Source organism: Coregonus clupeaformis, chromosome 18 (genome assembly GCF_020615455.1).
Source record: "Coregonus clupeaformis isolate EN_2021a chromosome 18, ASM2061545v1, whole genome shotgun sequence".
Taxonomy (NCBI): Eukaryota; Metazoa; Chordata; class Actinopteri; order Salmoniformes; family Salmonidae; genus Coregonus; species Coregonus clupeaformis.
In genome coordinates this window covers 46,744,464-46,768,319 of record NC_059209.1, presented here as the reverse complement: position 1 = coordinate 46,768,319, position 23,856 = coordinate 46,744,464, and the positions used below count along the sequence as shown (strand labels likewise).

At 44.0% G+C, this 23,856-nt stretch overlaps 1 protein-coding gene across 1 annotated transcript; it reads right to left on the bottom strand.

Annotated features, from left to right (window-relative positions):
- Nucleotides 1-881: 881 nt before the first annotated feature.
- Nucleotides 882-16,920, bottom strand: LOC121530838 (zinc finger and BTB domain-containing protein 34-like). The gene is made up of 2 exons (XM_041836109.1): nucleotides 16,842-16,920; nucleotides 882-2,707 (listed from the first exon to the last, which is right to left on the bottom strand). The coding sequence occupies exon 2, from the start codon at nucleotides 2,672-2,674 to the stop codon at nucleotides 1,142-1,144; it is 1,533 nt and encodes a 510-aa protein (XP_041692043.1). The 5' UTR covers nucleotides 2,675-2,707; nucleotides 16,842-16,920; the 3' UTR covers nucleotides 882-1,141.
- Nucleotides 16,921-23,856: the final 6,936 nt, after the last annotated feature.

Below are 23,856 nucleotides of genomic sequence, written 5' to 3'. Positions count from 1 at the left end.
ATCTCCACACAAATAAACAAACCGTTTCACATAAACAGGTTGAGAACAACAAACTAAACGTCATGAGATTGGAAGACACTCCAAATCACTTCACTGTGTATGAGGATCAAATCATTGATCCCATATGGATTAAAATATAGAATAGCATGTACAAAACACTGTGGCCAACTGCATGTGACCTTCAGTGGTGGAAAGAGACAGACAAGAGGAATTTGCTCCTGTGTGTTCTAAAAAGATAACTAGATATTGGCTACAGAGACAGTGGAAATCATATGCCATGTACTATCCTCTATTTTTGTACTCTATCCACTCTCCTCTTTGCGCACGCTCAATGCAAACACACAACATACTTAATATTTCTTATACACATCAATATAGCACCTTCATTCTTTGCCCACATTACATCCTGTCTGACCATGAAACGATGGACAAGGACACGGTCCAGAGTTCATACAATCAGCAAGGAATATTAGTCTAAAGTATCAAGGCTTAGTGTTGAGACTGAGGATGTTCTGTCTAGGGTTTGGCAAATGAAACTGAGACCCTAAAGAAAAACGGTTTGTTTTTAAAACTGAGAACACTTCTATTCCTGTTAGGTTCTTGGATATGAGGTAGAACCCGGTGGAGTTTCATAAAAACTAAAACACTATCTGTTATGAGTATGTAGTTGTATCATGAGGTATTGAACGGATATGTCACACAAAGCTTTGCACTGGCAGAAAAATTATTCCTTGGGAGTAAAGTGACCTCCTTTGGCCACGTGTGCAAAACACGTCAGGTAAAAACATGATATGATACGCATCTTATCAGAGCTTTCACATTATCAATTATTGCAACATGCCTATATTACTCTGTAAATATGTTTTAAAAACATGGTAAAAAAGAGAAAACAAAGGCCTTGTTTACTGAGGGCACCTTATCAATAGCAAGTTGATACCCCTTCCCTTTGAAATCATCTAATTTTTAAAAAGCACCCCTTTCTTCTTCTACATTAAGCAACAGTTGACTTTCACAAAAATGGATGGACAGGCAGAAAACTTGGATGCACAATGTAGGTTCAACATTGGAAGGAGCCGGTTCCAAAACAAATCCTAAAGGTTTAAAGAACATATCTTAAAGCTTCCTCAACCAGAGCCAGGACCTAAAAATCATTTCTGGACGCCTCGGCTTCCTCAGGACTGCACTTTGAGCTCTCCTCCATGTTGTTGGCCGGAGCCTCCTCAGTATACTGTGTCTCAAAGGCCATCCCCTCTGAGGCATCCTCTGGGTCTTTCTGACCAGAGATACCCTCCGTCCTCTCTGGAGAGTCCATATGGTTGGGGCCCTCTGAGGCCCCCAAGTGCTTCTTCCTCAGGTGCTGGTTGAGGGTCCCCTGGAAGGGGAAGCACTTGCCACAGATCTGGCAGTGGAAGGGCTTGTTGTCCGTGTGGCCACGGATGTGGTACTCCAGCTGGTCTTTGCGCGTGTACTTCTTGCCGCAGAACTTGCAGACGAAGGGTGTGATTCCCATGTGCAGGCGCATGTGGCGGTCCAGGCTGCCCTTCTGATTGAAGGACTTGCCGCAGTAGATGCAGATTAGCCTCTCGTTGTAGGGGTACCACTGGCTGCGCAGGCTCCGCTCTCGCACATCGTTCTCAAAACCTGCTTGGCCCAAAACTGCCTCACTGCTGTCCTCTGTGTTTCCTGGTTTGAGCTGACTCAGGATCTCTGCTGGGATGGTCACTGGGGGGCGCTTGGCTCTGGCCCGGCCGCCCCTGAAGCCACTGAGCATGGAGCGGGAGGGGCTGGAGCTGCTGAGGCTCACGAAGCAGGGGGACGACAGGCCTGAGTAAGTGTAGCCGGCCGGCTGGATGACGGGACCGTAGGAGCCAACACTGACAGCCAGCACCTGCTCTCCATCCACCAGCTCTGTGTGGTAGCCATCGTCGCCTGCCGAGGAGCTGTCCGAGTAGCTGGGCCTGTCTGTCTTCTCCAGCTTCACATGCACGTCAGTCACCTGGCCGTCCTTCCCAATCAGCTCCACCTGCTCTGTCTCTCCCTCCATGGCTGCCTCCTGCTCTGACACACCATCACTGCTGCCACGGTCTGACTGGCCCTCCTCCTGGTACCGCGCCCTACCATGGCCTTTCCCTGCTGCCAGCTCAGAGCGGGCCTCTATGCTGTGCCTGGAGTAGTACGGGGGGGAGATCTGTGTGGGGTTGATGAAGAGGCTGCTGTCTTTGACACCGTTACGGCTGGCCTGGGAGCCCTCCTTTTCTGGGCTGGTGGCGCTGGAGGGGATGCTGATCTTGGAGTGGATGCCCTCCAGGATCTGGGTGCACTTGTCGATGATGGCCTGCATCTGCAGGAAGCTTGCTGCTGTGAGGAAGCTGACGACATCCTTAAGCTGCAGGGACATGCGGCCAGTGTAGCAGAAGGCCAGCAGCTGCTCAAACACCTCAGGGTTCTTGATGACGGAGATGGACAAGCCACTCATGGTGCCCAGGGCTGAGTGGTCGCGGAAGTACGGCGAGCTGGCCGCCAGCACGGCCTTGTGGGCACGGAACGGCTGGCCCTGGATGTGAACGATGATGTCACATAGCTTCCCCTGCAGTCGCAACTCATTGAGCTGGTTGAGGACGGTGTTGCTAAACTCCGGCACGTCAAACTCTATGTAGGCACTGCCGTCGTCCATCTCTTAGATAGGTCTCTCCAGTTTGTAGACTGCCTGTGGCAGAAACAGAGAAAATAAAATAAGAATTAGAACACCAGTCATGCAGTCATCCACTGAATCAGTACCTAGTGTTTTCAAGTTTAATTTTCACATACAAAATATATGTTCATTGACAGTTAAAGGTGAGGTTAATTCTATTTTAAAAGTACAATCTTGATGTGCCACAACAGCCAAATCGAAACAAGCACGCTATATGAGCAAACTTTAGCCATCTGTGCCAGAAATATGCCAACACTAAGCAACCTAGACTACAGAATTTCACATTCACACTGGCCTGAGAAAAAAACGGTATGCTTTCGACATGGTTAATACAAGTTACCCTCTCATTCTTTAGCAGCAAAAGCATAAAAGGACGTCCATTTGTTTTTATGAAAAAAACCAGTAGTGTACACTTCCCTGGTACTTCATCAAATGAACTTTCTGGACAAAAATAATCGAGTGCATTTGACCTATTGCTGCAATAAGCATTGAGAGTTGTAGCCCAGTTAAGGGTTGACCTTACTGACTCTCTTAAAATAACAATCTGGACTTTAAATAAGATCCAGCAGCTGGGCAATTTCACAGTAATTTAGCAAAGGAATGACTGTAGGGATAACTGCAGCCTCATCCAAGTTTGGAGATGGTGTGCAAGAGCATACTTATTTCCATCCATTTCAGGATTTTATTGTTGGGCGTGCATAAGATCAAAACACAAAAGCACTCAGAAAACAAGTAACCTGCACCACAGCAAAACAACTAACCTGCACCACAGCAAAACAACTAGCAACCAAAAACTAAACAAAAATACAAGCTGATGTTTAATCTGAGTGAAAATCCTCACTGCACTAACATAGCAGGCCCTTGAACCTTGAGCGGTGAGAACAGATAGGCTACCATGCTACAGCACTGTCTGATGCAATTTGAAATGAATCATCAAATTACTGAATTATTCAGTAGGAATATGACAAGAACAGTAGTCCTCCATTTGAAGTAGAACGTGTTCTAAAAGCGTTTCTACATTTTGATTACACTTTCTTTTTAAAATCTGTTTTGGCAAAGAAAGTGGTAGCCGAACCAGCCTAGCTGTAAATGTCAGCAAATCACTTGGTCACACCCAGAGCGGGAATGAACACTGTTTCATTATGATGTGGCAAGTGAGACTTTGCTTCTTGAAAATCCTATATCTTGAAAACTTGACGTGCAAATCATTTACATTTACATCATTTAGCAGACGCTCTTATCCAGAGCGACTTACAAATTGGTGCATTCACCTTATTTGGTGTGTTCACCTTATGATAGCCAGTGGGACAACCACTTCACATTTTTTAATTTTTTTATTATTTAAAATCATGTTGAGACTGTGGACTAATTAAAAAAATACAAAAAGATAAACTATCTCCAAAGGAAAAATCCACTCAAGGGAAAAATTATGTGGCAGACACCATCAGAATGAACTAGCACAATCACCCCAAGCTCACAGAACGGGACCGCCGAGTGCTGAAGACCGTAGCGCGTAAAAATAGTCTGTCCTCGGTTGCAACACTCATTACCGAGTTCCAAACTGCCTCTGGAAGCAACGTCAGCACAAGAACTGTTCGTCGGGAGCTTCATGAAATGGGTTTCCATGGCCGAGCAGCCGTACACATGCCTCAAATCACCATGCGCAATTCCAAGCGACGGCCGGAGTGGTGTAAAGCTCGCCGCCATTGGACTCGGGAGCAGTGAAAACGCGTTCTCTGGAGTATTGAATCACGTTTCACCATCTGGCAGTCCAAAAGGACAGATCTGGGTTTGGTGGATGCCAGGAGAATGCTACCTGTCCGAATGCATAGTGCCAACTGTAAAGTTTGGTGGAGGAGGAAATATGGTCTGGGGCTGTTTCTCATGGTTCGGGCAAGGCCCCTTAGTACAGCATACAATGATATTCAAGACGATTCTATGCTTCCAACTTTGTGGCAACTGTTTGGGGAAGGCCCTTTCTTGTTTCAGCATGACAATGCCCCCGTGCACAAAGCGTGGTCCATTCAGAAATGGTTTGTCGAGATCGGTGTGGAAGAACTTGACTGGCCTGCACAGAGCCCTGACCTCAACCCCACCGAACACCTTTTGGATTCATTGGAACGCCAACTGCGAGCCAGGCCTAAACGCCCAACATCAGTGCCCGACCTCAATAATGCTTGTGGCTGAATGGAAGCAAGTCCCCGCAGCAATGTTCCAACATCTAGTGGAAAGCATTCCCAGAAGGGTGAAGGCTGTTATAGAAGCAAAGGGGGGGGGGGGACCAACTCCATATTAATGCCCATTATTTTTTTATGAGATGTTCAACGAGCACGTGTCCACATACTTTTGGTAATGTAGTGTATGAGGCGCAAATGTATCCCGTTTTAGCAACTAGGCCTGAGCTATTTTACAAAAACGTCTGTCTCAGTCCGTTCTCCAGTTCTGCCCTCTTCTCCCCCCACTCCATCGGCCTCCCTCTCCCATCTCTCCACCACCCTGCCTGCCTCTCCCTGGCAATTCAGCATGATCTTCAGCGCATTGAGTGTCAGCAGTTTGAGAACGTAAACACTTTCTCCGATTGCCTAGGCTTGCCAAGACACCTGTGTCACTACCCATATGTTCTCATCCTGGTTGGCACAGGAGACTGAGGGAAAAAGCAAGACAGAAAGAGAAAGGGAAAATGGAGGTGCAGTCTTACAGTATTTTCCCTCTGCCATCATGACGCTTTCAAATATAGCATGCATATTAAACGTGTCAGTGGCCTGTCTCACTCCCAACACCATGTATTGCAAACTGAACTGAGAGCCAAGTTGAAGGGCAGCCAAAGAATGTAGCCTATGCTCATGCTCAGTGGCTGAGCTGAACCCAAAGGGGTGAGGGTCATAGAAGCAAGGCTCAAAATGGACTGGATTGGAAACACAAACACTCACTTTAGTTTAGCAGTAGGGATGGGGTTTTTAAATAATTTCACTAGTGTGAGATGTGACTGAGCCGAGCAGACGAAGGGAGAGAGGGATTAAGTAAATGTTAGCCAAGGCAACTTGGCTACAGCCAAGACGAGCTAACTTGTTGCTGCCACAATGTTATTTATCATCCCATATAACAGGGCCTGTCTTGACTAGAGTAGAGAAGCCAGCTACGCCATTCGGATAAAACGAGCAACCAACACAATGAGCCTCTGATATTTTGATTGGTCAACATAAACAACAAGCTACACATGTGAAGCCTACCGGTCTGCTGCCGGTCTTTTAATGGGGCGCAGGTCATAAAAACGACATTGAAAAGTTTGTTTTATTAAATCCATGGTATATCCTTGTAGTGTGTAACAATGTCACATGGATATTTTGAATTACATTTAGAAAAATGCCTTTTCAATCTTAATAGGCCCCTTTTTCTTTAGCAAAAAATTAATACCCACAAATATTCTAAATACTAATGTCCGTTTGGATATTCTAATATTTGAATAACCATACGCATCCCTATTTAGCAGGTTTGATTAAGCCCAAAATTAAAGATCGAAATCTTAAGCTAAAAGTGAAATCAACTTTGACCAGCGTAACACCCCTTTTCTAGTCATATTGCTTTGTCTGAGTACAGGAGAAACTGAGGTACCAGGAAGTGACCTGACACCAGCCAAGTGGAACTCTGGTGTTTCATCTGCTGTAGGTAGGCCTATGACTAGTCGGAATGTGGGCCTGTGACTGAACAAAAGACTGCACTTCAAAGACAACATACAAAACTGGCTCATCACTCAATTTAAAAAAGCATGTTGTAAAAACAGGAATGTCAGCACTGGCAAACAACAAGCAATTAATGTTTACTTCAAGATAAGCAGTGTTTTGCCTATTTTGCAAAACAGCATGCAGCCCGAACCAAGCCAAAATTGCAAAACAAGCAAGACATGGCAGTGCAATATGAAATGGGCGGGAGTGGGAGACTTCTGAGAAAAATGGATCTTGTGAAATTGGAGGGGGAGAACGTGGGGGGATTAGCTTATTTGCCCTGGTGTGAGCAGAAAAACATGCAAGCACACTGATGTATTTTGAATTTGAGCACTGGAAATAACAAGGAATTAATACATTTAGCATTGACCCACAGGAAATTGGGATTCTGGGTTGATTAAGATATCAGAAAGAGTTCCATCATCCATTAGCCTATAATCTAATTCCTATCATCCATGCACTGGAAGACAACGCAATCCTTTCGATACTAGCCTAATCAAAATGTGACCAACACCATGAAAATAATACATTCGGGATGTCACTGCCGGCATCATCCCGTTGACAGGTCATCACTAACCTATTTTTTACTGTCAATTACTGACATGGGCTGCTATTTCCGCCATTCAATAATTTCTGTTCTGGCCAGTCCCTTTGGGTAAAGAACATTTCAATGACCAGAGAAACTGATAACCAAGCTGCCGTGGAGTGACTGCAGCACAATTACAAGAAGTACAGGCCTAATTAACAAAATGGCTATTACAAAATTAGCAAGGGAAATCAGGCTTTGCATATTTGCTGAGCATAGCCTAATCAGAACAGATAAAAATACTTCCCCGGTGCTTGTAAGTCATTGGGCAGAGAAGTCAAATTAGTCTATTTTATACTCAGCCAAACTGAGTGCTGAGCTGAGTAAATCACTATGCTAACTACTGGTAATAACCATAACTTCCTTCAGCTGTTTTTTTGCTACTGTGGGTAGCGTTAGTCGGCTGTACCTGCGCCAAACCCCGGTATTTTTCATCCTATAGCTCATTCTCCATCTTTTTCAATAGTGAGCCAACATGCTTGCAGCGCTTCTTTTCCTGACTGATCAAAAATTGTTTTCTCATGCTCTCTCGTCTCTCTGCAGCAGACATATAGTGAGCAATATCTTAATATCGAATCACAATAGATAATCGTATCGACACCTAAGTATCATCATAATTTCATATTGTGAGGTCCCTGGCAATTCCCAGCCCTACTGCTCTGTCAAAACTAGGCTTAGGCGTTATCCAGATTTTCATACCGTCCTTGTGACATCCCGGGATATACGGTATTAACAACCCTGCCTATTTTATACAGCCTCTGACAAACTATTTGCAGGACAGACATCCCAGCTCATAGTTATTTACATTTTAGTCATTTAGCAGAGGCTCTTATCCAGAGTGACTTACAGTAGTGAGTGCATACATTTTCATACTTTTTATTCCCATACCGGTCCCCCGTGTGAATCGAACCCACAACCCTGGCATTGCTATCGCCATGCTCTACCAACGGTAGTAAATGAGAGAACATAGACAGGCGGTAAGCGTCAAGCGCTTCAAATTAGAAAGCAAGTCTTTTACTCCCGTCTACACGAAGCAATGCTGGTAAAGTGAGTGGGTACATTGCCAGAAAATAGACTGTTTGTGCATCGTTAAGTCTGGAATAGTGACATGTACAGTGGGGGAAAAAAGTGTTTAGTCAGCCACCAATTGTGCAAGTTCTCCCCCTTAAAAAGATGAGAGGCCTGTAATTTTCATCATAGGTACACGTCAACTATGACAGACAAACTGAGAAAAAAACATCCAGAAAATCACATTGTACGATTTTTAATGAATTTATTTGCAAATTATGGTGGAAAATAAGTATTTGGTCACCTAAGAATGCTGAGTTGCATCCAAAGAACACCATACCTACTGTGAAGCATGGGGGTGGAAACATCATGCTTTGGGGCTGTTTTTCTGCAAAGGGACCAGGACGACTGATCCGTGTAAAGGAAAGAATGAATGGGGCCATGTATCGTGAGATTTTGAGTGAAAACCTCCTTCCATCAGCAAGGGCATTGAAGATGAAACGTGGCTGGGTCTTTCAGCATGACAATGATCCCAAACACACCGCCCGGGCAACGAAGGAGTGGCTTCGTAAGAAGCATTTCAAGGTCCTGGAGTGGCCTAGCCAGTCTCCAGATCTCAACCCCATAGAAAATCTTTGGAGGGAGTTGAAAGTCCGTGTTGCCCAGCGACAGCCCCAAAACATCACTGCTCTAGAGGAGATCTGCATGGAGGAATGGGCCAAAATACCAGCAACAGTGTGTGAAAACCTTGTGAAGACTTACAGAAAACGTTTGACCTGTGTCATTGTTATATACCCTTTGTTGGCAAAGTATTGAGAAACTTTTGTTATTGACCAAATACTTATTTTCCACCATAATTTGCAAATAAATTCATAAAAAATCCTACAATGTGATTTTCTGGAAAAAATTCTCATTTTGTCTGTCATAGTTGACGTGTACCTATGATGAAAATTACAGGCCTCTCTCATCTTTTTAAGTGGGAGAACTTGCACAATTGGTGGCTGACTAAATACTTTTTTTCCCCACTGTATGGTTAAAAAGTGTCTATTTAGTGTTGATAAGTTTAGCTGCCTGTGCCAATAATACATATTTGAAAACAACTTTATGCCAACCTTTGTTGATTTCGAGCACAGGCATATAGGCTAGCCAAGCTGCGGCTGGGAAACCTGAGAAACTCCTTTCAAGAGAGAATACTGTTATGTAGAAAGAACGAAACTACATAAGAGACTAGACAAATTCTTTATAAACTGCTAGGGTGTATTAGCTACAATTCTCCTCATGTTCATGAGCCAACATAACACGAGGCAGGTACGGTGGCTCCCGTAAGGTGTGTCAAAAGGAACACACAACAATAATTCACAAGGGCTACATTTTTTTAGTCATTTTTTAGCAGACGCTCTTATCCAGAGCGACTTACAGTTAGTGAATACATATATATATTTTTTTCATACTGGCCCCCCGTGGGAATCGAACCCACAACCCTGGCGTTGCAAATGCCATGCTCTATCAACTGAGCTACATCCCTGCCAGCCATTCCCTCCCCTACCCTGGACGACGCTGGGCCAATTGTGCGCCGCCCATGAGTCTCCTGGTCACGGCCGGCTGCGACAGAGCCTGGATTCGAACCAGGATCTCTAGTGGCACAGCTAGCACTGCGATGCAGTGCCTTAGACCACTGCGCCACTCAGGAGACATACAGTTAGTGAGTGCATACATTTTTCATACTGGCCCCCCGTGGGAAACGAACCCACATCCCTGGCATTGCAAGCGCCATGCTCTACCAACTGAGCTACAGGAGGCTCAGTTGTACATAGCAAACATAACAAATACAACTGCTTATTATGGATTCTCAAGACAAATAAGTTGATATACGCTACGCAGTGTATGTGGTCCTCTGTAGCTCAATTAGTAAAGCATGGCGCTTGTAACGCCAGGGTAGTGGGTTCGATCCCCGGGACCACCCATACGTAAAAATGTATGCACACATGACTAAGTCGCTTTGGATAAAAGCGTCTGCTAAATGGCATATTGTTATTATATTATTATGTAAATTGACGCTCTACGCTCGCACACAGGTTTTGACGCCATTGACGGCGTCTCTGTGTGGTTTGGGCTTTACGAACAGCTGACTGAAGATGGGACCGCCAGGCATTCCTGTGGTTGAGTCCGTTTCTGCTCTTACGGACTCATGAAACGTTGTAATGTAGAATGTTCTTCAAATGACGTTAACTGATGTGGCTCATGCAATGGAATTTATTTTTGTCATGTATATTGAGTTGAATCAAATCACAGCACATATTTTACTTCCTGCTTTGCTCCTATGGGTACACTCCCAATGGCCGCCAGTCCACCCATTATGCCATCATTGACTTGAATGGGGATGCCCCCCCCTTCTACTCATTCTATGTCTATGGCAGCTAGGGCTGACCCCATTTAGTCGACTGGTCGATTGTTTGGTCAATAGGCTGTTGGTTGACCAATCTTTTTTTGTTGAGCAGTTGCAAAAAAACTATTTTTTTCTTGATTGATGCCTTTCTCAGCGGACTAATCCATTGCGGAGGCCGCGGGGATGGCACACCAGTATCACCACTAGTACATTTACCCTTAATTCCCATCATTTATCAACTACAATGTTTGGTTACCATAATTTCTGTTAATGGATTCCATATATTATTACAGTTCTCATTAACGGAGTGGACACGTTGTTTGCACAGTGCACAACCTAGGCTACACTTGTGAGAAACAAGTTTTGGTTTATTTCATTCCATTTACGAGTTCTCAATTTATTCATTGTGTTTCGTTTGGAGTGCTCCTGTCAATGTTGAGTGAGGATGCGCACCTGATTACACATAGAAGTAGGCCTAGGCTACCTGGCCTGCACGCAAATGTAGGCTTATAAATGTGCCCATTTGGGGATCTGATAGTATTCCTGATTTTCTTAACTCACCACCACAAATGAGCTGTGGAGCTTCAAAGTAATTATTTCTTCACCTCAAACAACAAGTAAACAAAGTCTGTTTTTACATCCATTGAGAATGACAATAGTAACCCATTTGAAAAATCTTTCCAGCTCTCTCCCTTTCGATAACCACTCGGCGTGAAAGGGGAAAAAAACTGTCATGCTCTGATCCTGTGGAAACGTCATAAAATAGACCTACCTGATTACTTCTTATCCCTTGCACAAATACAGCTGTGTCTGTCAGGAGCCCACTGGCGCAGGAAACTGAGGATCCAGAATATTTTATACAATGTTGCAAGTTTGTTAGAGCAAGCTTAGGCCTGGACCAAGTTGATACTCAAAATAATGTTTCAAGTTCCTTGCAGAGAGGCCATGCGTAGGCAATGTGAGTTATTTTTAATCCGAATATTTTACCTGCAGGCTGCAATTATAATTTTTTTAGGCTATTTTTACATAGTTGGCAATGGCAATAGAAGTTACTTTTAGATTTGTATAATTTTCATTTAGATTTAGATATAATTTGTATTAAATCACATGACAATGATTTTGAGATACGAAGAAACCGTTCCACAAATATGTGCATATGAAAATCATAACTGGCACGCAGATTGGTAAAAACTTTGGCATTACAAATGGAAAAAAGTTGCCTACCCCTGGAGTAGCCTATTACCGGCAACTCCGGGAGCATAATGGCAGAATTTGCAAAGGCCAGCAGCAGCGGGAGGTGGTGGTTGGGGAACAGTTTTTTCTTCTTCTGGTTAGGCTATCTTGATCTCTGGCTCCCTCAAGTCATTTGTGTGTCTTAATTATTTAATCACACAGTGTGCTTAAAGCATCAGACAAGCTCAGTAACCTACATATAGTTGATTTTATTAAAACATAGGGTGAGTCTACAGTGGGGGAAAAAAGTATTTAGTCAGCCACCAATTGTGCAAGTTCTCCCACTTAAAAAGATGAGGCCTGTAATTTTCATCATAGGTACACGTCAACTATGACAGACAAAATGAGGGGAAAAAAATCCAGAAAATCACATCGTAGGATTTTTAATGAATTTATTTGCAAATTATGGTGGAAAATAAGTATTTGTTCAATAACAAAAGTTCTCAATACTTTGTTATATACCCTTTGTTGGCAATGACACAGGTCAAACGTTTTCTGTAAGTCTTCACAAGGTTTTCACACACTGTTGCTGGTATTTTGGCCCATTCCTCCATGCAGATCTCCTCTAGAGCAGTGATGTTTTGGGGCTGTCGCTGGGCAACACGGACTTTCAACTCCCTCCAAAGATTTTCTATGGGGTTGAGATCTGGAGACTGGCTAGGCCACTCCAGGACCTTGAAATGCTTCTTACGAAGCCACTCCTTCGTTGCCCGGGCGGTGTGTTTGGGATCATTGTCATGCTGAAAGACCCAGCCACGTTTCATCTTCAATGCCCTTGCTGATGGAAGGAGGTTTTCACTCAAAATCTCACGATACATGGCCCCATTCATTCTTTCCTTTACACGGATCAGTCGTCCTGGTCCCTTTGCAGAAAAACAGCCCCAAAGCATGATGTTTCCACCCCCATGCTTCACAGTAGGTATGGTGTTCTTTGGATGCAACTCAGCATTCTTTGTCCTCCAAACACAACGAGTTGAGTTTTTACCAAAAAGTTCTATTTTGGTTTCATCTGACCATATGACATTCTCCCAATCCTCTTCTGGATCATCCAAATGCACTCTAGCAAACTTCAGACGGGCCTGGACATGTAATGGCTTAAGCAGGGGGACACGTGTGGCACTGCAGGATTTGAGTCCCTGGCGGCGTAGTGTGTTACTGATGGTAGGCTTTGTTACTTTGGTCCCAGCTCTCTGCAGGTCATTCAATAGGTCCCCCCGTGTGGTTCTGAGATTTTTGCTCACCGTTCTTGTGATCATTTTGACCCCACGGGGTGAGATCTTGCATGGAGCCCCAGATCGAGGGAGATTATCAGTGGTCTTGTATGTCTGTATGTCTTTTTTTTCCTCAATTTGTCTGTCATAGTTGACGTGTACCTATGATGAAAATTACAGGCCTCTCTCATCTTTTTAAGTGGGAGAACTTGCACAATTGGTGGCTGACTAAATACTTTTTTCCCCCACTGAATATATAGAAAAACACGTTAAAATTTTTTGACCAGTCTATGGTTGAAAGAACAGACGACCCTTGGTCGAAAATGGCTTCAAAGGGAAACCCTCTGCTGGTGATTGGTGGAATGTACAATCCTAAAGGAGGGCTGTGATTGGTTAGTGACCTATAATGTAAATTTAAAATGTATAAAATGTGTAATATCTTTAAAAAAGTACCAGAGAGTCCACTCTGGAAATGTGACGTGTTTTATATTGTCAAACAAGGTCTACAAATAAGCACAATAAATAAAAGGGTACTTTTGAAGTATATTTATGTAAAATACATTAATGTGAAAAATTGTGTTTCAGAATCTACTCCATATTTTAGAGCACTCTATAAGGAGTATAAGGACACCCAAGATGACCATCATGTACGGTTCTCAGACCATAAGGTCTTACAGGAGGCATGTATAGGCCTAGGTCCAGAAATTGCCTAAAATTGCCACTTTCATCATGATTTTATCAACAACAAAAAATATACAAATGTAAAAAGTATCCCAAACATCCTTGCTCCCAATGCAGTTTATACATTCAATAGCCCGTTTATTCAGTACACCCATCTAGTACCGGGTCGGACCCCATGAAGGGATGCACCTGGTCAGCAACAATGTTCAGATACGCTGTGGCGTTCAAACATTTCTCAATTGGTATCAAGGGACCTAACGTGTGCCAGGAAAACATTCCCCACACCATTACACCACCAGCCTGCACTGTTGACACCAGGCAGGATGGGGCCATGGAATCATGTTGCTTACGGCAAATCCTGACTCTGCCATCAGCATGACTCTGCCATCAGCATGACTCTGCCATCAGCATGACTCTGCCATCAGCATGACTCTGCCATCAGCATGACTCTGCCATCAGCATGACTCTGCCATCAGCATGACTCTGCCATCAGCATGACTCTGCCATCAGCATGACTCTGCCATCAGCATGACTCTGCCATCAGCATGACTCTGCCATCAGCATGACTCTGCCATCAGCATGACTCTGCCATCAGCATGACTCTGCCATCAGCATGACTCTGCCATCAGCATGACTCTGCCATCAGCATGACTCTGCCATCAGCATGACTCTGCCATCAGCATGACTCTGCCATCAGCATGACTCTGCCATCAGCATGACTCTGCCATCAGCATGACTCTGCCATCAGCATGACTCTGCCATCAGCATGACTCTGCCATCAGCATGACTCTGCCATCAGCATGACTCTGCCATCAGCATGACTCTGCCATCAGCATGACTCTGCCATCAGCATGACTCTGCCATCAGCATGACTCTGCCATCAGCATGACTCTGCCATCAGCATGACTCTGCCATCAGCATGACTCTGCCATCAGCATGACTCTGCCATCAGCATGACTCTGCCATCAGCATGACTCTGCCATCAGCATGACTCTGCCATCAGCATGACTCTGCCATCAGCATGACTCTGCCATCAGCATGACTCTGCCATCAGCATGACTCTGCCATCAGCATGACTCTGCCATCAGCATGACTCTGCCATCAGCATGACTCTGCCATCAGCATGACTCTGCCATCAGCATGACTCTGCCATCAGCATGACTCTGCCATCAGCATGACTCTGCCATCAGCATGACTCTGCCATCAGCATGACTCTGCCATCAGCATGACTCTGCCATCAGCATGACTCTGCCATCAGCATGACTCTGCCATCAGCATGACTCTGCCATCAGCATGACTCTGCCATCAGCATGACTCTGCCATCAGCATGACTCTGCCATCAGCATGACTCTGCCATCAGCATGACTCTGCCATCAGCATGACGCAACAGGAATCGTGAGTCGTCAGACCAGGCAATGTTTTTCCACTCAATTGTCCAGTGTTGATGATCGTGTGCCCACTGGAGCCGCTTCCTTGTTGTTTTTAGTTCATAGAGTGGAACCCGGTGTGGTCATCTGTTACAATAGCCCATCCGTGACAAGGACCAGTGAGTTGTGTTCCAAAATGCTGTTCTGCGCCGTTATTTGCCTGTTTGTGGCCCGCCTGTTAGCTTGCACAATTCTTGCCATTCTCCTTCGACCATATCAACAAAGGGTTTTTGCCCACAGGACTGCCGCTGACTGGGTGTTTTTTGTTTTATCGCACCTTTCTCTGTAAACCCTAGATACTGTTGTGCATAAAAAGCCCAGGGGCTAGGGCAGGAGTATTCAAATCTCACCCTACGAGGACCGGAGTACTACAGGTTCTGTTCTTCCTGATAATGAATTGCACACACCTGGTGTAATCAGTCCCTGATTACAGGGGAAGAATGAAAAAATACTGGCTTTGAGGTCCAGATTTGAATTTCAGGGGGCTTGGGTGTGTTTCTGTCTTCCCTTTCATTTGAAAAACAACTGTTACATTGCACTTCCCTTTATGTTTGTGGTATTGCTCGACCAAGTCATTAATTAACACAGTATGCATTACCTAGTGAAAGGTACACCAAAAAATTGTACTGTCTATCAAGTTAATGTAACAAAGATTTGGAATACCCTGGAATTCAAGGACACCTGGATGACCCTAGATAGCACTGCACTTTGTACTGCTGTGTCCTTAGATAACTAGTGTTTACAACATACAACCAGACTACCAGTAGTTTTATCTGGCCTTTTATCAAAGCCAGATGCTCCACATAGAGATGACTACCGAAAAAAAACACATACCTATCATTTATGTGTAATCCAATAACATTAAACTACATTTTATATATTTCAGTTTAAAGGTTTGTTTTCAATCAATGCAGCTAATTCGCATGTTATTTAGCTACATGCCTATCAATTGACTGAATACAGGAGACGAGGTAGCTAGTCCCAAACTAAAGGCAACTTTACTTACAAATTGCAACAATAGCTAACTAGATAACTAGCTAGCTACTATAGTTACTTGTTTTACAGCGGTTTCCCACAAATGTCAACCAACTAAAGCGACCGTTCCATTTCCACAACACGAGCATTTTTATGGCGCCGCTTTGGGTTCCTGCAAAATTAAATGGAACATTGTTTTAGCCTAACGTTACCTACACGAACTAGCTAGGCTATTCGTTTTCTTGATACACTGTCTGTCTGACAAGATAATCATGTTGAGAAAGTTATATTTGACTTTTCTTCTAGTGGGGGCTAACAAGGCAGACAGAAGTTGTAGCTAACGTTACTTACTATAACTTCTGTACTACTGTATAACGTTACTGTGTATGTCTCTAGAGACAAGCTTGCTGCCGCCCGATCTGACATTAGCTACTTAGCCTGCAACAAATTCTGACAGTCTAGTTAGCTAGCTAGTTAGCTAGCTAGCTAGCTAGCTAGGTAGCTACATCAAACGGCATAAAACACAAGGCTGACAGTTAAGGCTAGCAAAATAAGTTACTATTGGTTAGCGAACTAGCTAGCTAATTTACGTTATTTGACTAACGTTAGCAAGAATGCTAGCTAGGTAGGTGATGCAGAACAAATAAAACAGTGCGGGCTGCGCAGAGATCATGGCTGTTAACGGATATCGAAGATGACTAGCTAGCTTAGATAACTTGGAAGCCTTGTTTTACAGGCAAATTCCCCGAAAATTAGCTAGGCGTGTGCGCTAGCTAGCTAATGTTACCGTTGGACAGCAACCTAGCGCGAGCCGCTAGCGGGCAACCTTTTCAGAAAATGACACAAGCAGCAACAACGTTTTGATGATGAGATTATCTTCGATTTGTGTCCAAATCAATGCTGAAGTCTGTCGAACTCACCTTTTCCCGATCAAACGTCGCCCATTCCCCCCAGTAGCTCGCTTTCACTAGAGCCAGGCCTCCCCCTACTCCAGCTGTGTCAGTCACTGCAAATAAAATAAAACCGGAAGTGTAGCTATACGTTTCTGTACGGAGCTGCTGGGTCTACTACTTTTGCACCATATAGGGTTTGCACAAAAATACCATTTTTGATTTACAATTTTTCCACCCAGTATCATATCAGATCTTTTCACATCAAGCTATTTCTGCGTGCTGATCTGATTGGTCAAAATACTAATTAGTGAAAAAATATTTTTCTCTCTGATCCATGGCAGCATGACATTTATTATAAAATTGCAAAGTTTTCTCTCTGCTCTTTGGATAAATGTGTAGAATTGCAGAAAACTTGCTTTAAAACTGCAACATTTGCTCTACTGCCCATGGCAAAATGTTTAGATCTGCAGGAAATGAACTTTAAAACTAAAAAAAATGTCTCCACTGTCAAGAGGGGGGCCACAAAAATGCTTTGCCAGGAGGTGGGGAGCCCCCCAACCATATCTCGTTTATGGCCCCCAAAAGGCTAGAGACCACTCTGCTAGATTGACAACCAACATAAACCAAATATGCCTACACAGCCTACCTCATCAAAACATCTGCTATGCTAGATCAGCAGGGCGCAACTTTGGTTTAAGAAGTGGGGGGGATATAATTATATTTTAATTTTTTATCAATTTTGACATTTAGCAGACACTCTTATCCAGAGCGACTTACTGTTAGTGAGTGCATACATTTTCATACTGGCCTCCCGTGGGAAACGAACCCACAATCCTGGCGTTGCAAGCTCCATGCTCCACCAACTGAGCTACAGGTCGGATAAACACTCCAAACAGCCTCCCCGCCACTCGGAGGCGTCCGCATGCTCTTAAAGTACACATTTGCCTCATTTTGTATCACATTTCAATGAAAAAACTTGGGGGACAAAAATGCAATTTCAGAATGTGGGGGGGACGACGACACACATTTGTAGCATATCCTATTCTTGAATCTATATAATAAGGTAGCGTTACAACATATATGTACCTCTGTTTGAGGTACGATCAACGTTTTTAATCACAGTATTTAAGACCTTTATTTGTGGGGTGTGGGACCACAGAAAGCATTTCTGTATTGCTTTTTAGATTCCATCCTTACAGGCAAGCAGATAGCATATATGGCCTGCCCTACAAAATATCATTCATACATAGAAGACCCTGGAAATTACAGTGTAGCAATCCTTGCTATATGAGCCACGTTACAATTTCCACCATGCGGGTTAACCCTATTGGCGCGATGTGTAGTGTGTTTGCTCTTTGTGCCAGCAACCCGAGTTCGCTTCCCTGCCCCGTTGTTCGCTACATTGGTGTCAGAAGTGGGATAGCGGCTGTGATGTCATCAGAACACTGAGGGGGCTGAGCGATGCGTAAGGTGTTTGCCTTTCACGCCAGCAAACATGAGATCGCTTCCCTGCCCGGCCGTTAGCTACAATATTAATAAGGCTTACCTACAGCATATCACAACATACAACTCCAAGAAAAATAACATTTGGGATTTGTAAAGAGAATCCTCTCACAGTTGATGAGTATTTTCAGAGAATTACAGGTTGGGCCAGGAGTGCAAAACTGTTTGAAAGTGGGGGTCAGAGGCTGCATTTGGACAAGAGGTCAAGGCCAAGGCCCCTATATTGGGGACACCTCTTCTATCATACCACATATGTGCTGATCTATTCCTGCCCAGAAATCATTAACCCTCATTTCAAAACACAATGTCAAGCAGATGTCCTGACTGCAATGACATGTAATAGGCTATGTCCTACTGTCTGGGGATTTATGTAACGCAAACTCAATGAACCACCCTTTATGAACCGGTCATAAAGGTACTTCATGTAGTTCTGTAGTCTCTCCAGCATGGGGTGCCACAAACTAAATAAAGAAAGGGCTGTGAAACAACTGTACTATACAGGTAACTGCCAACATAAAGGAAACACTTGAGTAACTGAGGGATACAAAGTACACTAAACAATAACATAAACGCAACATGCAACAATTTCAGGTTACAGGTCATATAAGGAAGTCAGTCAATTGAAATAAATTCACTGGGCCCTAATCTATGGATTTCACATGACTGGGAATACAGATATACATCTGTTTGTCACAGATACCTTAAAAAAAAGGTAAGGGTGTAAACCAGTCAGTATCTGGTGTGACCACCATTTAACTCATGCAGCGCGACACATCTCCTGCATATAGAGTTGATCAGGCTGTTGATTGTGGCCTGTGGAATGTTGTCCCACTCAGTGGCGACCCATCATTCAGGGCAGTTGGGGCAGAGCCCCACCTGTTTTGAGCCCCACCTGAAAATACAGAGCATAAGGGTTGGTAATGCTCTCTAGTTGTTCCGTGATTGGCTCAGTGTTCTGTCACTCATGGGGACACTTAGTCACCGCAAAATCTATGGAGTGAGCTTGAAAATTCAAGCCCCTTGGGTGCTGCCATAGAGTTATATTAGAAGTGCCCTTCCAAGAAAACTCAAGGTCATTGGACACAGATACAATTACTTCAAATCATGTTATATTTACCATAGCTGTGATTGGACTGATCATGTCAACATCATACCTTCAAAAGCTTAGCCAACAAGACAAGCAGTCATCATCATGAATCAAGTCGACAATCTACTGGCAAATCCTTTTCAATCCTTGTCATATGAAGAGAAATTATAGATAAAATGTATCGGTGCCCATCGGCCATTGGACATAAACATAACACAACAAGTTGGAAATCGCAAATTCAACAATGGGTGGTTTGGAAGGAATCAGTGGGTAACTGCAAGCGTTGCAAAGCAATCACTAGCCTGCTATTCAGTGGAGTGGGTGTTTGGTCCATGTCTGGGTTTAAGGGTCTCTTTTCCAAGCTTAAAAGGATAGACATTCATGCTGTCAATCCAACATGACTTCTGTCGCGTTCAAAACAACTAGAAACTCGGAACTGGGAAATCTCAGACTTAAGTGAGTTCAAGACAACTGGGAACTCTGAAAAAACTAGCTCAGACTGGGAAAATACGTTTTGAACGGTCATCCAACTCGGAATTCCAAGTCGGAAACGCTGGCCTCTTTCTAGAGCTCTGACCTGAAGATCACTGACGTCATGATTCTACCTTGTTTTTTTCAGAGTTCCCAGTTGTCTTGAAAGCACCATAAATCCAGAGAATGCCAGACTTCGATGAAAAAGTTTGAATGATATAATATGCCAGGGGGATATGTGTACTGCAGCTAAGAAAGTAATACTAAGTGTATGTTGTGTGGTAAGCTGTTGTAGCCGATGTGCCTCACCCTAATCATTTGGTCCCTTTCCCCCTCATAACTTAGCCTACTGTTCTGACTTGGTGGTGCACATGTAGCCTATAGCCTGTTATAGAGAAATGCAATCATCGAATATTGTAATAATATTCATTGTCTGCTTATATTCCCCCTTTATTTATCCTACGGTTCTGACTAGGTGTACAGGGAGAATACTTTAAGAACGGCCCATGTTCTGAATTCTGTCACTGTACATTTCAAAAGTGCTGAACAAATAGTGATATTGACTACGTCCGTCCTAGCTCGCTCATTAATGTCTTAATCAAAATTACGGATTGACTCTTATCCGCTCTTCATCCCGTTATACCAGAGTTTGTACATCTCAATTGTCAGTAGAAACCACATTTGTTTAAGCAAGTCAGCCATATCAGCTATGTTTTTTTAAAAGACAGTAAATGAGGCTGAATTAACTGTTTCGCTGCCAGACAAGGCTCCGCTGATAGCCAGGTGTAGTGGTGGTAAGGATTCACTCCATGGTGCTGAAAAGAAAGCTCTGCTGTTGGGACAGCTTTATGTAGGCCCTAACAGTTTGTGGGCACCGTTTGCCCCATTTGCTACTGTTATTTTTACTGCTGCTCTTTAATTATTTCTTATTTATTTTTATTTTATTTTTACATAACACTTATTTTCTTAAAACTGCATTGTTGGTTAAGGGCTTGTAAGTAAGCATTTCACTGTAAGGTCTACACCTGTTGTATTCGGCGCATGTGACAAATACAATTTTATTTGATATTTTCTGTTATAACGCAATTAATGTATTGTTTAGTGCTTTGCTGGCATGCATAAAAAAAAAAATTGGGGGAGTTTGCCCCATCAAGATTTACATGCTAAAATGGCCACTGGTCCCACTCCTCTTCAATGGCTGTGCGAAGTTGCTGGATATTGGCGGGAACTGGAACACTCTGTCCTACACGTCGATTCAGAGCATCCCAAACTTGCTCAATGGGTGACATGTCTGGTGAGTTTGCAGGCCATGGAAGAACTGGGAAATGTTCAGCTTTCAGGAATTATGTAGAGATACTTTGCCCACTAAAGTCGGTTACGACGCCGTACTGCAGCCAGGTCAAGACCCTGGTGAGGACGACGAGCACTCAGATGAGCTTCCCTGAGACAGCTTCTGACAGTTTGTGCAGAAATTCTTTGGTTGTGCAAACCCACAGTTTCATCAGTCAGCTGTCCGGGTGCCTGGTCTCAGACGATCCCGCAGTTTAAGAAGCCGGATGTGGAGGTCCTGGGCTGGCGTGGTTACACGTGGTCCGTGGTTGTAAGACCGGTTGGACGTACAGTGCCTTGCAAAAGTATTCATCCCTCTTGGCGTTTTTCCTATTTTGTTGCATTACAATCTGTAATTTAAATTGATGTAATGATGTATAATGTAATGATGTAATGGACATACACAAAATAGTCCAAATTGATGAAGTGAAATGAAAAAAATAACTTGTTTCAAAAAATTCTCACTAATAAATAACGGGAAAGTGGTGAGTGCATATGTATTCACCCCCTTTGTTATGAAGCGCCTAAATAAGATCTGGTGCAACCAATTACCTTAAGAAGTCACATAATTAGTTAAATAAAGTCCACCTGTTTGCAATCTAAGTGTCACATGATCTCAGTATATATACACCTGTTCTGAAAGGCCCCAGAGTCTGCAACACCACTAAGCAAGGGGCACCACCAAGCAAGCGACACCATGAAGACCAAGGAGCTCTCCAAACAGGTCAGGGACAAAGTTGTGGAGAAGTACAGATCATGGTTGGGATATAAAAAAATATCAGAAACTTTGAACATCCCACGGAGCACCATTAAATCCATTATTAAAAACTTGAAAGAATATGGCACCACAACAAACCTGCCAAGAGAGGGCCGCTCAACAAAACTCACGGACCAGGCAAGGAGGGCATTAATCAGAGAGGCAACAAAGAGACCAAAGATAACCCTGAAGGAGCTGCAAAGATCCACAGCGGAGATTGGAGTATCTGTCCATAGGACCACTTTAAGCCGTACACTCCACAGAGCTGGGCTTTACGGAAGAGTGGCCAGAATAAAGCCATTGCTTAAAGAAAAAAATAAGCAAACACGTTTGGTGTTCGCCAAAAGGCATGTGGGAGACTCCCCAAACATATGGAAGAAGGTACTCTGGTCAGATGAGTCTAAAATTGAGCTTTTTGGCCATCAAGGAAAATGTCTGGCGCAAACCCAACACCTCTCATCACCCCGAGAACACCATCCCCACAGTGAAGCATGGTGGTGGCAGCATCATGCTGTGGGGATGTTTTTCATCGGCAGGGACTGGGAAACTGGTCAGAATTGAAGGAATGACAGATGGCGCTAAATACAGGGAAATTCTTGAGGGAAACATGTTTCAGTCTTCCAGAGATTTGAGACTGGGATGGAGGTTCACTTTCCAGCAGGACAATGACCCTAAGCATACTGCTAAAGCAACACTCGAGTGGTTGAAAGGGAAACATTGACACGTCTTGGAATGGTCTAGTCAAAGCCCAGACCTCAATCCAATTGAGAATCTGTGGTATGACTTAAAGATTGCTGTACACCAGCGGAACCCATCCAACTTGAAGGAGCTGGAGCAGTTTTGCCTTGAAGAATGGGCAAAAATCCCAGTGGCTAGATGTGCTAAGCTTATAGAGACATACCCCAAGAGACTTGCAGCTGTAATTGCTGCAAATGGTGGCTCTACAAAGTATTGACTTTGGGGGGGTCAATAGTTATGCACGCTCAAGTTTTCTGTTTTTTTGTCTTATTTCTTGTATGTTTCACCCCAAAAATTATTTTGCATCTTCAAAGTGGTAGGCATGTTGTGTAAATCAAATGATACAAACCACCAAAAAATATATTTTAATTCCAGGTTGTAAGGCAACAAAATAGGAAAAATGCCAAGGGGGATGATTACTTTCGCAAGCCACTGTACTGCCATATTCTCTAAAACGACGTTGGAGGTGGCTTATGGTAGAGAAATAAACATTACATTCTCTGGTAACACCTCTGGTGGACATTCCTTCAGTCAGCATGCCAATTGCACGCTCCCTCAAAACTTGAGACATCTGTGGCTGTCACAGCGACGTGTATGCGGTAGGCGAAATCAAGAGCAGGACACCGAGCTACTGGCAGAAACTTTACTTTACTTTAAAATACAAAGTACACAGGCAACCTCAAACAGCGAGGAAAATAATAAGACCCGCACACATGGGCAACTGCCGCAAAGACCAAAACAATAACGCACAATACACAATGAGAATCAGAGGGTTATAAAGGGAACACAATAAAACATAATTGGAAACAGGTGTAAACAATAAAGACCAAACAAGACAAACACCGAAACATCGATCGGCAGCAGCTAGTACTCCGGGGACGACAAACGCAGAAGCCTGCCCGAGCAAGGAGGAGGAGCAGCCTCGGCTGAATCCGTGACAGTACCCCCCCCCCCTTGACGTGCGGCTCCAGCCGTGCGCCAACTCCGGCCTCGGGGACGCGGAGCAGGGCGGGTCGGATGACTCCGGTGGAAATCCCTCAACATGGAGGGATCTAGGATGTCCCTCCTAGGGACCCAGCACCGTTCCTCCGGACCGTACCCCTCCCACTCCACGAGATACTGCAGGCCCCCCACCCGACGCCTCGAATCCAAGATGG

Bases quoted from the DNA above. Each gene is read 5' to 3' on its own strand.
- LOC121530838 (XM_041836109.1), bottom strand. From the start codon at position 2,674: ATGGACGACGGCAGTGCCTACATAGAGTTTGACGTGCCGGAGTTTAGC.